General features: G+C 36.2%; 1 protein-coding gene across 2 annotated transcripts; it reads left to right on the plus strand.

The window, feature by feature from the left end:
- Positions 1 to 289: 289 nt before the first annotated feature.
- Positions 290 to 10,301, plus strand: LOC105640356 (BRASSINOSTEROID INSENSITIVE 1-associated receptor kinase 1). 2 transcript variants are annotated; one of them, XM_037638803.2, is made up of 11 exons: positions 290 to 740; positions 1,257 to 1,393; positions 1,523 to 1,594; positions 4,304 to 4,447; positions 4,915 to 4,986; positions 5,104 to 5,175; positions 5,265 to 5,344; positions 6,766 to 6,894; positions 6,981 to 7,322; positions 8,247 to 8,641; positions 9,706 to 10,301. In XM_037638803.2, exons 1-11 carry the CDS (start codon positions 732 to 734, stop codon positions 10,018 to 10,020), a joined length of 1,767 nt encoding a protein of 588 aa, XP_037494731.1. In that variant the 5' UTR covers positions 290 to 731; the 3' UTR covers positions 10,021 to 10,301. The 2 variants fall into 2 exon arrangements, with proteins under 2 accessions (XP_037494731.1, XP_012080070.1); XM_012224680.3 differs by having other exon boundaries at positions 1,261 to 1,393.
- Positions 10,302 to 11,962: the final 1,661 nt, after the last annotated feature.

Consider the following 11,962-nt stretch of genomic DNA (forward strand, 5'->3'; position numbering starts at 1 on the left):
TTTTCATATGTCATGTCAAATATCCCATTATGGAACGATTATAAAAACAGTCTTTTGAGGCAATTGATTGAATAGTTCAAAACTTAAAAGCTCTTTCCCTCGAATATCAGTTTTCCATGTAGTAATACCTCACTAACACACTAAAATTGTAGTAATACTAAATATGAAAAAAATGCATTCTCAAAAAAAAAAAAAAAAAAAAAGAAAAAAAGAAAAAAAGAAAAAAAATTGCAAATGTAGAAAGAAATTTCTACTTTGTCGCTATTATATTACAATTACATTACTAAATGGTGCAAGGATTCTCCCATTGACTAAGCGCCCTCTCCCTTCCTTCTACTACCAGTACTACTGAGTCCATCAAATCTTAAGCCCCAAACACCAAGAACTTGCCCCTATTAACTACCAAAAGTCTCTCCAAACATAGCTTGTATTGATTGATAGATCCTTCTCCTTAAATTTCCCCATTTACACCAACCAGAACCCAGCAAAATATTAACATTTTATATTTGGATTTTACCCTTTTTGGTTATTTTCTGGGTCAACGTTAGTTTTTGATACAAGTCAAGGGACTCTGAAGTTGGGATTCTGTTCTTCTTGATATTTTGAGCGTCTGCTTTGAAACCAGTATGAGAAATTTTGGTGCGTAATCGAGCAAAAGATGTGGGCGATCTGGCGCTTGGCCTTATTTTGGTTGATTTTTCTGTTTTATTTCGTTTTCAAAGTTGCAAGTAATGCTGAAGGTATGTTTTGATTTTGTTGTTCTTTGTTATTCTTTGCGTACAATTTTTCGTTTAGTTAAAGTTTTCTTAGATTTTGGATATGGGTTTCTTGGGATTTGGTTCTGTTGACCTTTTGAATTCAAGGGTCTAATTCTTATTTCGTTTAGTGGGATTGGCTGTTACAGCAATCTTCTATTAGGTTGCCAATATTACATTAGGAAATGTAAAGCAAACTTGAAATTCGTTGAGAATCCTTGATTTTATTTTTTCTTTAGCTTCTGAATTTTCGTGGACTTTGTGTGGGTTGATCGTTTTATAATGGTATAATAATCTGCTATGCGATTCAAGTTAGTATTTTGTTCGTGATATTTTAGATTTTGGTGAAAATTCCGGCTAACTTATGCCTTCTCCTTGAGATGAACTATAAGTTCGTAGTTAAAAATTATCCACAGTAACCCACTAGAGCATAAGTAATGGATGTTTGAATTATTTTATGTATGTATTTACCTCTATATGATTTGTTTTTGTTTGCGTAAGACAGGCGACGCTTTGAATGCATTGAAGACCAATTTGGCGGATCCTAACAATGTCCTACAGAGTTGGGATCCTACCCTTGTTAATCCCTGCACTTGGTTTCACGTTACTTGCAATAGTGAAAATAGTGTCACCCGAGTGTAAGTTTGTATATTCTTTAGCAGTTTCCATTCCTGTCATTATGCATAGTTTTCTTCTGAATTTTACTTGACTATGGTACTGATATGCCTCTCTCTCTCTCTCTCTCTCTCTGTTTTTTTTTTTTTAAGTGACCTTGGAAATGCAAATCTATCAGGTCAACTGGTTCCACAGCTTGGTCAGCTTACAAATTTGCAGTACTTGTAAGTAGTACTGTATGCATGTTGAAGTTTTTTGCTTTCTTAATAGTTGCTTATGGGTCAATGCTTTGAGTTGAATCTCGATTACATCTATGAGAAGTTCGTTTGATAAGTTTAATGCTTTTTTTTTTTTTTTAAAAAAAAAAATTTACAGGTAAACATGTCAAAACTCATATTTTTGAAAAAATGAAAGGAACGCCCCTTTATTAAAACTAGATTAGAATTAGAATAGAATAACAAAGTTCAACAGTACTCGCTTTAAAAAATAGGGGCTTTGCAACTTGTGTTAATCATGATTGAAGACTACTCACTGAATAGATTGCTTTGTTCACTGCTAATGATGATATCAAAATATGAATATTCTTCTTAGTTTGTTCCCACTTATTTTGTTTGACTCTATTCAATGTGGAATGAATTTTTTTAATGGTAAATAGATCACATAGAAATATGGTTCATTCACATGCAACTCTCTGGACAAGTACTTTCCACTGATTGAGTGATATAAACTTCCATATTTCCTTGATGAGTATTTGGAGATTATGTATTTATAGTTAAATGATTAAATATGTTGAAAGATGAGTTGGTTCTTATGTATTAATCTGTGTACTATTGTAGAAATTGCCTTAAGTTTCTGAATCCCTTGACCTCCTCACTATTATTACGGCTTTTCATGGTTATGTTTTGGGTATTATATGGTCAGTAAATATGAACTAGATTCTATTGAGGTACAAAATTTCTTTGGATATGCATGGTCATTAAATTATGAACTAGATTCTATAAATGTTGGATGCTTCGTGTATTGAGTTACCCCCTATTCTATATGGTACAAAAACTACACTTAGTTCACTTTACTTTCAGTTTTGATAATGTTAAAATTGCAAAGTACACTATTTTTTTTAAAAACTTAAAATCATATCATTTGGGGGCATCATATAGTCTAATTTAGATGATTAGGACATAGAAAGTTGGGCGACAAGGAGAGAGACATTTAGATGAAATATACCTTTTGGTCCCAAATTATCTAATTTAAGCTTAAAAGAATGGTTCAGTGTGCTACATTTGCATTCTAGTTGTATGATTGCTTAAAATCAGTTTGATTGAATTTGATTAGAACAATTGTAGCAAACTCAATATGAACATAATAGAATCTAGTGCATAGTGCATTGATCATGGGTGGAATTACCTGTTGGCCGAAGCAATTTAGGCATTCTCCGAGGTTCGTGGCGTGATATCCGATTATAGTGGCTTTGCATGCCTTGGGGGCAGAGCCTTAGTGCCTTCATAACTGCAAATGGGGTTTCATCTTTTTTTATGAATGGAGTATTGAACCTATAAAATAATTTAGAACTTTTAACTGGGATCTTCTGAAATTAGACACATTGTTTTCATTACTTTATCTCCAACACACACAGACATACACATGCAAAGAATGGTGCATCAACTGCAACATTATGAAAATAATTACAGAAAGATATAGGAAATAGAATGACTGGCTTGCAGAAAGATAAAAGAAAGAAACTAATTGCCTGGTAGGCAATGCATAAAAATGCTCCAAAAATGGAGAGACGGATTCATGATCTTTCTGGCTTTGCTCGCCAAGAAAAATCTATTTCAAAGTCATCTTACTATTATGAATAGATGATTCTCCACGAATCTGCCTCCTTCCCTTCATATCATCCTTATAAAATATATCAAACATAACCGGGCTACATGCCAAGCCACTGAGTTCCCCTTGTATCACATTTTCTTTTCTAATGCAGATGATTAAACAGCATCATCATCAAGCATTGCATTACCTGGTTCACTTGATTGCCATCATTGCCCTACATCCCAAGATATTAGGCATGGGAAACGAGTAATCTCTGCTTCACATTTTGACATTAAAATCCATCCATCCAATCTGCATAGATTCTTTCCATTAAGATCTTACCTAAATACTGTTGTTAAAAGCTAAAGAGGACTGTGGCTATGATTTGAGCATGTCAAATTCGTTTGAGGTAATGACAATCACTCTTTTCCAATAATGAATCATGTTTATGCTTCCATCAAGAATAGGTCGAGGTCATAGGTTCAAACCATAGAAAAAGCCTTGCTTTGTTACAAGGGGGAGGCTACATAATTGACGCTTCCCAGAGCTTGCAACACAAGAAAAGTTGTGTGGATGACCAGTATTTCTTGGTTGTACATGCTATCTTTTGTTGAAATCAAAAGTATTTGTCATGTTGCCCACAAGTACTTTTGTTCAGTATAGCCTGAATTAATGTGTTTGAATAAACTTAAATGGTATGGTTTTGTACGTCGAACAATTGATGCATAAAAGGTGACTGGTAACTGCTTTATCATAGACTCCGTATCCATGTAAGCGCATGCACAGGCAGTTGTAAATGTGTGCTTCTGCATCCAAGAGCATGGACTCTCTCTCTCTCTCTCTCTCTCTCTCTCGCGTGTGCGCTCTTCCCTCTGCTCTTGAATGCACCCAGATTGTCATGTGTAAATTATTTGGCACAATATATTTTTTCTGTGGGAGGGGACGTAGCACGGGTTCTGTATGCAGTTGCTGGTAAACTAAGCCTATGAGTACTTATTTGATTCAAACGTTGTTCATTTATATTTATACACATGAATTTTTAATGTTGAATAGGAAATTAGAATAGTTCTATATTTCCTTTTTTTAGCTTTGCGATAGGATTACTAAATCTAGTTCTTGTACAGGGAACTTTATAGTAATAACATAAGTGGAAAAGTTCCAGACGAGCTTGGGAATTTGACAAACTTGGTGAGCTTGGATCTTTACTTGAACAGGTTAACTGGTCGAATTCCACCGACGCTGGGCAGGCTTCAAAGACTCCGCTTCCTGTATGAAAATGCATCTTTCTTTTTCTATTTTTTGTCTGTTATTAGTAAATTGTCTGGGTTTTATGCTAATCACTGTGTTTTTGTATATTTTTCTGTCTATTGAGAAGGTTTATATTCCAATAGTTCTCTACCAATGTTTAGCAATGTGTTTCTTAAACAATGTGAAATTTACAGAAAGAAGAGAAAAGTTTATCTATATCCTAATCTGACAAAAAAAGAGAAGAAATGGGAAATAATGTCTTACTAGATTGCAATGTTCAATTTCTGTCATTTTTTTTGATAAAGTTAGATAGAGTTCTCCAAAACATATTAAATACAGAGTTTATTGATACGCAGGCATCTGTCGATATAGTTTGCTATTAATAATGGCTAGGCCCATCTGGAACTCTGAAGCATTGTGATTTATGATTAATGATATGCAGCATCATAAATATCTTAAAAATGACAATCTCTGTTCTGTGGAACAGGCGTCTCAACAACAACACCTTGTCGGAAACGATTCCTGTGTCTTTAACTACCATTACAACATTGCAAGTCCTGTGAGTAGTATTATGTTGATCTTGTTATTTCTAACATCTGCATTATTGTTTAATACTATAAAACGGATCTGGACTATATGTTATGTGAGTGAATTTTTACTGCCATGTTAAATGCAGGGATCTTTCAAATAACAATCTAACAGGAGATATTCCAGTCAATGGCTCCTTTTCCTTGTTTACTCCCATCAGGTTTATTGCAATAGTTATGTTTTCAGTATCAATTTCATGGGTATAGATGACCAAATAAATGTTTACTAACTACAGTATTCCTTTTGCAGTTTTGCCAATAATCCACTCAAACCTCTTCCAGTTTCTCCATCTCCTCCTCTGACTCCATCTTCGCTTGCTCCTTCAAGTGGTTAGTAGTGATATTAGCAGTTAATTTCAGTGCTGTTTTTCACATTAGTACTCAGTTGGATTTCTCTTTGCATGCTTAGTGATGTCATTTCATTCTTAGCATAGCTTAGCTTCTCATTTTATTTCCTTGTTCAACTTTTCTCTGAATTGACAATCATTATGATTGCTTTCCCCTTTTTACCTAGCCCTTGAAGATGGGTCATTTACTAGAGCGCTTATCTATTGAACTTAATTTTTCCTTTATATGGTTGCAAAGAGCAAGCTTTTTCATTAAATAATTTGTTGGTCCTTCAACTGGCAAATGCAATAAATATAGGAAGATGACACCAGGTTCTACTCCCCCCAACCCCTCTTAACACATTTTTCCGTGCTTATCATCTAAGATGCCAACACATGCCCATGTGTAGATATAGTTTCTTGGATGAAAACAACATTCACAAAACTACCAGCAATAATTTGAAGTTTTGAACAAGCATCTTTAGGGGCACATACTGATAGGGAAGGAGTAGGCCCAAGACCATTCGTGTTATATTCTAGAAGGAATAGATAGATATGCAGCATAGGAGGGGAATAATCTTTTATTGGAAGAAAAGGATGTGTTTGAATGCAGCTAATGGAACAAATGGAATATTATACATGGCAGCAATTAGTTAGAAGAATTTATAACTGCCCAGCGCTATATAATGAGAAGATGATTAGTTACGGGTCATGTTATTTTGGCACCTCTGATTTTGGGGGCAGATTTATTCTGCACAGGATATTATCCTAGGGACTATTCTTAGTCATCTTTTCTACTGTTCTTTTTATTTTCTGTTTATGAAGTCAGGTTGTATTGAATTTAATCATCTTTTTTAGATTCCTTTATTGAGTTAATACAAAACTACAGACTATTTCTTCTGTGCTTTTGTTGTATAAATTCCTTTCTCTACCAAATTTGTCCGACCTGCCAGATCCTCTCATGACAAGAATTAGAATGGAAGAATAAATGAGGTAAAGAGGAATATGGTAACATACACAACCAAACAAGTAGATGAATGAACAAAAGAATGAAAAAGTGAGTTAGTCCATTTGCACATGCAACCACAGAAAACCTACGAATGAAAACTTTTCATTTGAAAGACGCAGTTAAAAATAAATGAAAAGAAAAATTGTTTGAAGATAAATTATGCTTGTGCGCTGTTCACAAACAAACAAGCAATAAGTTCAAGTTTTTGTTAGGAAGACATTTAGACTAGGTCTTGTGATTTGTGGTAGTGATTAGGTTCTGGATTGTCTGCTGGAGTTACATCTTCCTGCATACTTTAGTGAATTGTTTCATCCACTGATGGCATTTTCAAGTAAAAAGACACCGGTTTGTTATTCTTGCTGTTGCCTGATGGCATAAATTTGGTGTATTATATTTAAAAAATATCATGTGAACAGGTAACAGTGCGACCGGAGCTATTGCGGGGGGAGTTGCTGCTGGTGCTGCTTTGCTGTTTGCTGCCCCTGCTATTGCTCTCGCTTATTGGCGACGAAGAAAACCACAGGATCATTTCTTTGATGTACCTGGTTAGTGATTTTGTGAAGCAGATGTTTTGATTAATTAGGAAGTTGCTTTTGTTAGATTGATTTACACTGTCAACATTTGTTTACAGCTGAGGAGGATCCAGAAGTCCATCTTGGTCAGCTTAAAAGGTTTTCGCTGCGTGAATTACAAGTTGCAACAGATTATTTTAGCAACAAAAACATTTTAGGTAGGGGTGGATTTGGAAAGGTTTATAAAGGACGCTTAGCTGATGGTACTCTAGTAGCAGTGAAAAGATTGAAAGAGGAGCGCACACAGGGTGGGGAGCTGCAGTTCCAAACAGAAGTTGAAATGATCAGCATGGCTGTACATAGAAATTTGCTTCGCTTACGTGGTTTTTGCATGACTCCAACAGAAAGATTGCTTGTATACCCTTTCATGGTCAATGGAAGTGTAGCTTCATGTTTAAGAGGTACCTGCTTTTGCCCTTCCCTTCATTTTTTATATTTGGTGAATAATTTGGTCCAATTAATATTCTATTTTACCTAGGTTGCACTGAAACCTTTATTCTCAACTTTTCTAGTTAGGTTTCCTATGTAGAAATGCGATTCTGTCATTCAATAAATAAATGAATGAACCATCTAAACTTTTAGGTTTCCCATTTAGAGGTGTGTTGTGTCGTTCAATGAATAAATAAATGATCCATCTGAAATTAAACAATGAACCGTTTGTTGTGATCAGCATTTGGAGAAAAAAAAGAACAAAAAAAAAAAGAAAAAAAAAAAAAAAAAAGAAAATGCCTGTTATGCTCCCTGCGATCAACTTTCAGTATCATTGACAACCAGCTAAAGCGCCAGAACAGGTCTCTCTCTCGAAATCCTGTTGCAGGTGGGGGCAGCGCCTCTGCCTGGTTCTATCTCATTCCTGGTTTTTGATGTCTCTTTGCTTTTCGTCTTTCTGTCTCTCGTTTGTTTCAACGCATGCGTGATTTCTACTATATCATTCCGTGCAGCTCTCTTTTTTATTCCTTTAGGCTTTATGTTGTCTTTTGTTTCAATTTTTCAATTTGATAATTTTTGTTCTTTTAGAATGTTGATAATGAATTTGGAAGTTTATTAATTTGATAGAAAAATAATAATGTGTAACAATATTTGTTTGAAAAAATACTTTTCTTTAGAATGCTTATACTTCATTTATACTTGTGTGAAATTTTGGTATTTACAAAAATACCCCAATATATTTTTTTTATACTTGCTCATTTTGCCCGTGTTTCCATTTCTTGTATCTTTGAAGAATGTCATTACCCTGTTTCCATTTCCGTGCTGCTTTGAATGGACGGAAATTTGCACTTCTATGCAAATTATTGCTCATAACTTATTCATGTGTTGTTATGTAGAGCGTCCTGCAGATCAGTCCCCACTTAACTGGTCAATACGGAAGCGAATTGCATTGGGGTCTGCAAGGGGACTGGCATATTTACATGATCATTGCGATCCTAAGATTATTCACCGTGATGTGAAAGCTGCAAATATATTGTTGGATGAAGAATTTGAAGCGGTTGTTGGAGACTTTGGATTGGCCAAGCTCATGGACTACAAAGATACTCATGTAACTACTGCAGTGCGTGGCACAATTGGGCATATAGCCCCTGAGTACCTATCAACTGGGAAGTCTTCAGAGAAAACTGATGTTTTTGGGTATGGTGTCATGCTTCTTGAATTGATAACTGGACAGAGGGCTTTTGATCTTGCTCGACTGGCAAATGATGATGACGTCATGTTACTTGATTGGGTATGCATCACTGTCTTTTCCTTTTGTGTTTTTGTGTTACCATCACCGTTATCCTTAGTTTTGTTTAGTTCTCCAAATAAATAAATAGGAACATGACGTCCAAAAATAGGATGCACAAGATTATAAAGGTGATGGCACTTTGCTGATGTTTCCATGTTTGACAAAGGGATGCAATAGAAATGAGTTAGATTGAGAAGGGGGGGGGGGGGGATTTTCCAGCTGATGAAACATTTCCATGATGCGAAAATTTATTTTTTGACCAAAAGGCTATTAGTTAAGCTTCCGTCCATATTCTTTGTTAAACTTTATTACTGAATAGCTGGATCTTCTCTTGGCAGCTCTGTAGCTGGTGGATTTCCTTTAATAATGTTTAGGATGCCGTCTCATGATAATTGAGGATTCAGGTTGCTGGAAATGGGAGAGCAATTATTGTTGTAAATTCTTTAGGGAACGTGCTTTCTCTTGGTGTACTTTTGGCTTTTTAGAGAATATAAGAATAGCAATAATAGGAGCTGACTCAAATCATGTGGGAAGTAACTTCCCAACCCCTTTTGGTTTTTCCTTAGAAACAACAGGGAATGACCCATGGATTTCTACATTGAATCTTGCTGCTAACACAAAGCATAGAATCACATAACTGAGCATGCTAACTGACTGGTAGTGGGCGGAGGCTAAAACGGTTTCTTCAACCAACTGTTGTCAACTGCTTAGCCTTTAATCTCCCAATTGTTGGCAACTGGTTGGTCCACATGCAGAGTCAATTGTTGCCTTGTAGTATTGCCTGTTCTGGCCCATGCATGAGGGTGTTGCCTGGTGCCTCTACGCCAGTCTTAACTTACTTGAGCACCTATACTAGGCTACTTATTGTTGATGCCATTTTTGTATTGGTGCTAGGTGCCTCATCTTTCATGCATCATCAAGCTTTTAAGGGCTATTTGTTGGCATTTGTTTAATAACTAGGTCGTCTGTCTTTTCTTAATTTGGTATATTTATAATTTGGCTACCATCCAGATTTCCAAATGTTGCATGATTCCTAACTCTTTAACATCACGTACGAATTTCAGGTGAAAGGGCTTCTAAAAGATAAGAGGTTGGAAACATTGGTAGATGCGGATCTGCAGGGTAATTATGTGAATGATGAAGTGGAGCAGTTGATCCAAGTGGCCTTATTGTGCACGCAAAGCTCCCCAATGGAAAGACCCAAGATGTCAGAGGTGGTGAGAATGCTGGAAGGTGATGGATTGGCAGAAAGATGGGAGGAGTGGCAGAAAGAGGAAATGTTCCGGCAAGAATTCAACCACGCTCACCATCCCAACACAAATTGGATTGTCGATTCCACGTCCCACATCCCTCCAGATGAATTGTCTGGTCCCAGATGATCTGTTATCTTCACGGAAGCTCATTTTGTCCAAAATTGATATTTACACATTTGTGCATATAATTTTTCTTTTTGCTCTTTTTTTTTATCCCTTATTTTCAATGTCTAGTTTACATCACATGTTGGAATTTGATAAAATGATGCTGTAATTTTTATAGGGCGTTCTGAAAGTTCAGGTGCTTTTAAACAGTGCAGGAATTGCCATGGAAGCACCCACCATATAGTTTTCATGTATTCAACAATTAGTGGAGCTGGTTACACAAATAAATACATTTACCGTCATTTTTCGTTTCCTCTTCTTCTACTTGCCTTGACCTTTCATAAATTTGTAATGATTATTTTTTTCATAATTAAAACAAACTAAACCACAAACTCAACACTGGGCGGTCAACCGCCTTAACCCGGGTGGGCAGCTCGGTTTTCCTGCTGGTCGCAGCTCGGTTTTCCTGCTGGTCTGATTTGATTGGATTGATTTTCACTGATTTGGCCGGTTTAAGGCCATTTGACCTCCGACTTCGACCCGTAAAGTGTCATTACAAAGCTTATTGTTACAAAGCTCTCGGTGTCTAATTTTCATTGATGTTGAGTCTGTGGGTGAATTATACCCGGAGAAAAAGTTATTTTCAAATCAATGTCGATAATTGACGTATTTCATACTGATTTTGGCTCAACTGGTTTAGGTCTCAAAGCCAGACTTGATTTTCCAGGATGTAAAATTTTGGTCTTCAAACTTGCAAATGAGATGTTTTCTAATCCAATGTGGAGCTCTATTGTTTGAAATTATTTAAATTTTTATTTTTTTTTGAACATTTTTTATTTATCTAATTTTAATTTTAGTTATTAGTATATAATATTTTATAGTTATTTGGAATTAACTTTACTTATTATATAATTAATTTTATAGATTTTTTATTTTTTATACTTAGAATGATTTTAGATAATTTTCATTCTCTTTATTATTATTTTTTGGAGAAATATAATTCATTAATAATAAAATCAAGTATTACAAATATTCAATTAGACCAGACCTACTGAGCTCCCTGACCTCAACTTGCTAGAGGCGCCATGCTAGCTCTTTGCACACATTAATAGATAATAGTAGTTGCATTACACATATACATGGCATATGCATTGCACATTTCCTCTTGAGGCTGTTTATACTTATAGAGACATGCTTGTCGAAGAGCCTCGCCACACCAAGCTTGAGACGTGCTGCCTCGTACAGTTGGCTCACCCTATTATAGTTAGCAATGGAAACCTACAGAGTGGAATAGAGGCAGACAATAAGAAAACAGGATAATGAAAAGCAATGAGCAGAATAAAAGAGTAAAGATCACTCACAAGGGTGCAGCCAGGAGGAGACATCCGGTATAGACACACCAGATGTGTCTCCAGCATGCCTTGAGCAAGTTGACCTGTGTGGTCCAAGATAAAAGAGATGGATGCACCCGGTCCATACTCCGGCTTGCTAACTATGACAGTCGTATCCAGAACCCTAGAGTCAGAGCTTCCTCTCACGCGCTTGCCGCGCTGCTTTTTCTCTGAGAATAAAACACATCCAATGAATAAAAGAAAAATAGATACTAGGCCAAAGTCGAATACAAAGTAACAAGAGTGGGTAAGTTCACATGTGCTGAGACATCTCTTAGCCCCTATCTAACTCCTCCGCCTCTACAAATGGATCATACTCAGCGTGAGGAGGAAGATGGACTAAGAGTTGGGTTCGTGCAAAGATAGCATAGGTGCCTGGTATAAACGCAGCCAAATGGTCCTGTGACATCCTGACTTGGCAAAGCGATCCTAAAAGGCGGGTAGAGTTAAGGTCCTAGTGAGCTTCTAGGGTGGCAAGCTAGCTATGGGTAGTGAAATGCAGGGCATAGGAATAAATCGAAAAGGGGGAAACTAATTATTAGAGGCGCCTTTTGGTAGAATGGCTGGAGAGT

The sequence above is a fragment of the Jatropha curcas genome, chromosome 1 (assembly GCF_041381405.1).
Source record: "Jatropha curcas cultivar XTBG-Jc1 chromosome 1, XTBG_Jcur_1.0, whole genome shotgun sequence".
Lineage (NCBI taxonomy): Eukaryota > Viridiplantae > Streptophyta > Magnoliopsida > Malpighiales > Euphorbiaceae > Jatropha > Jatropha curcas.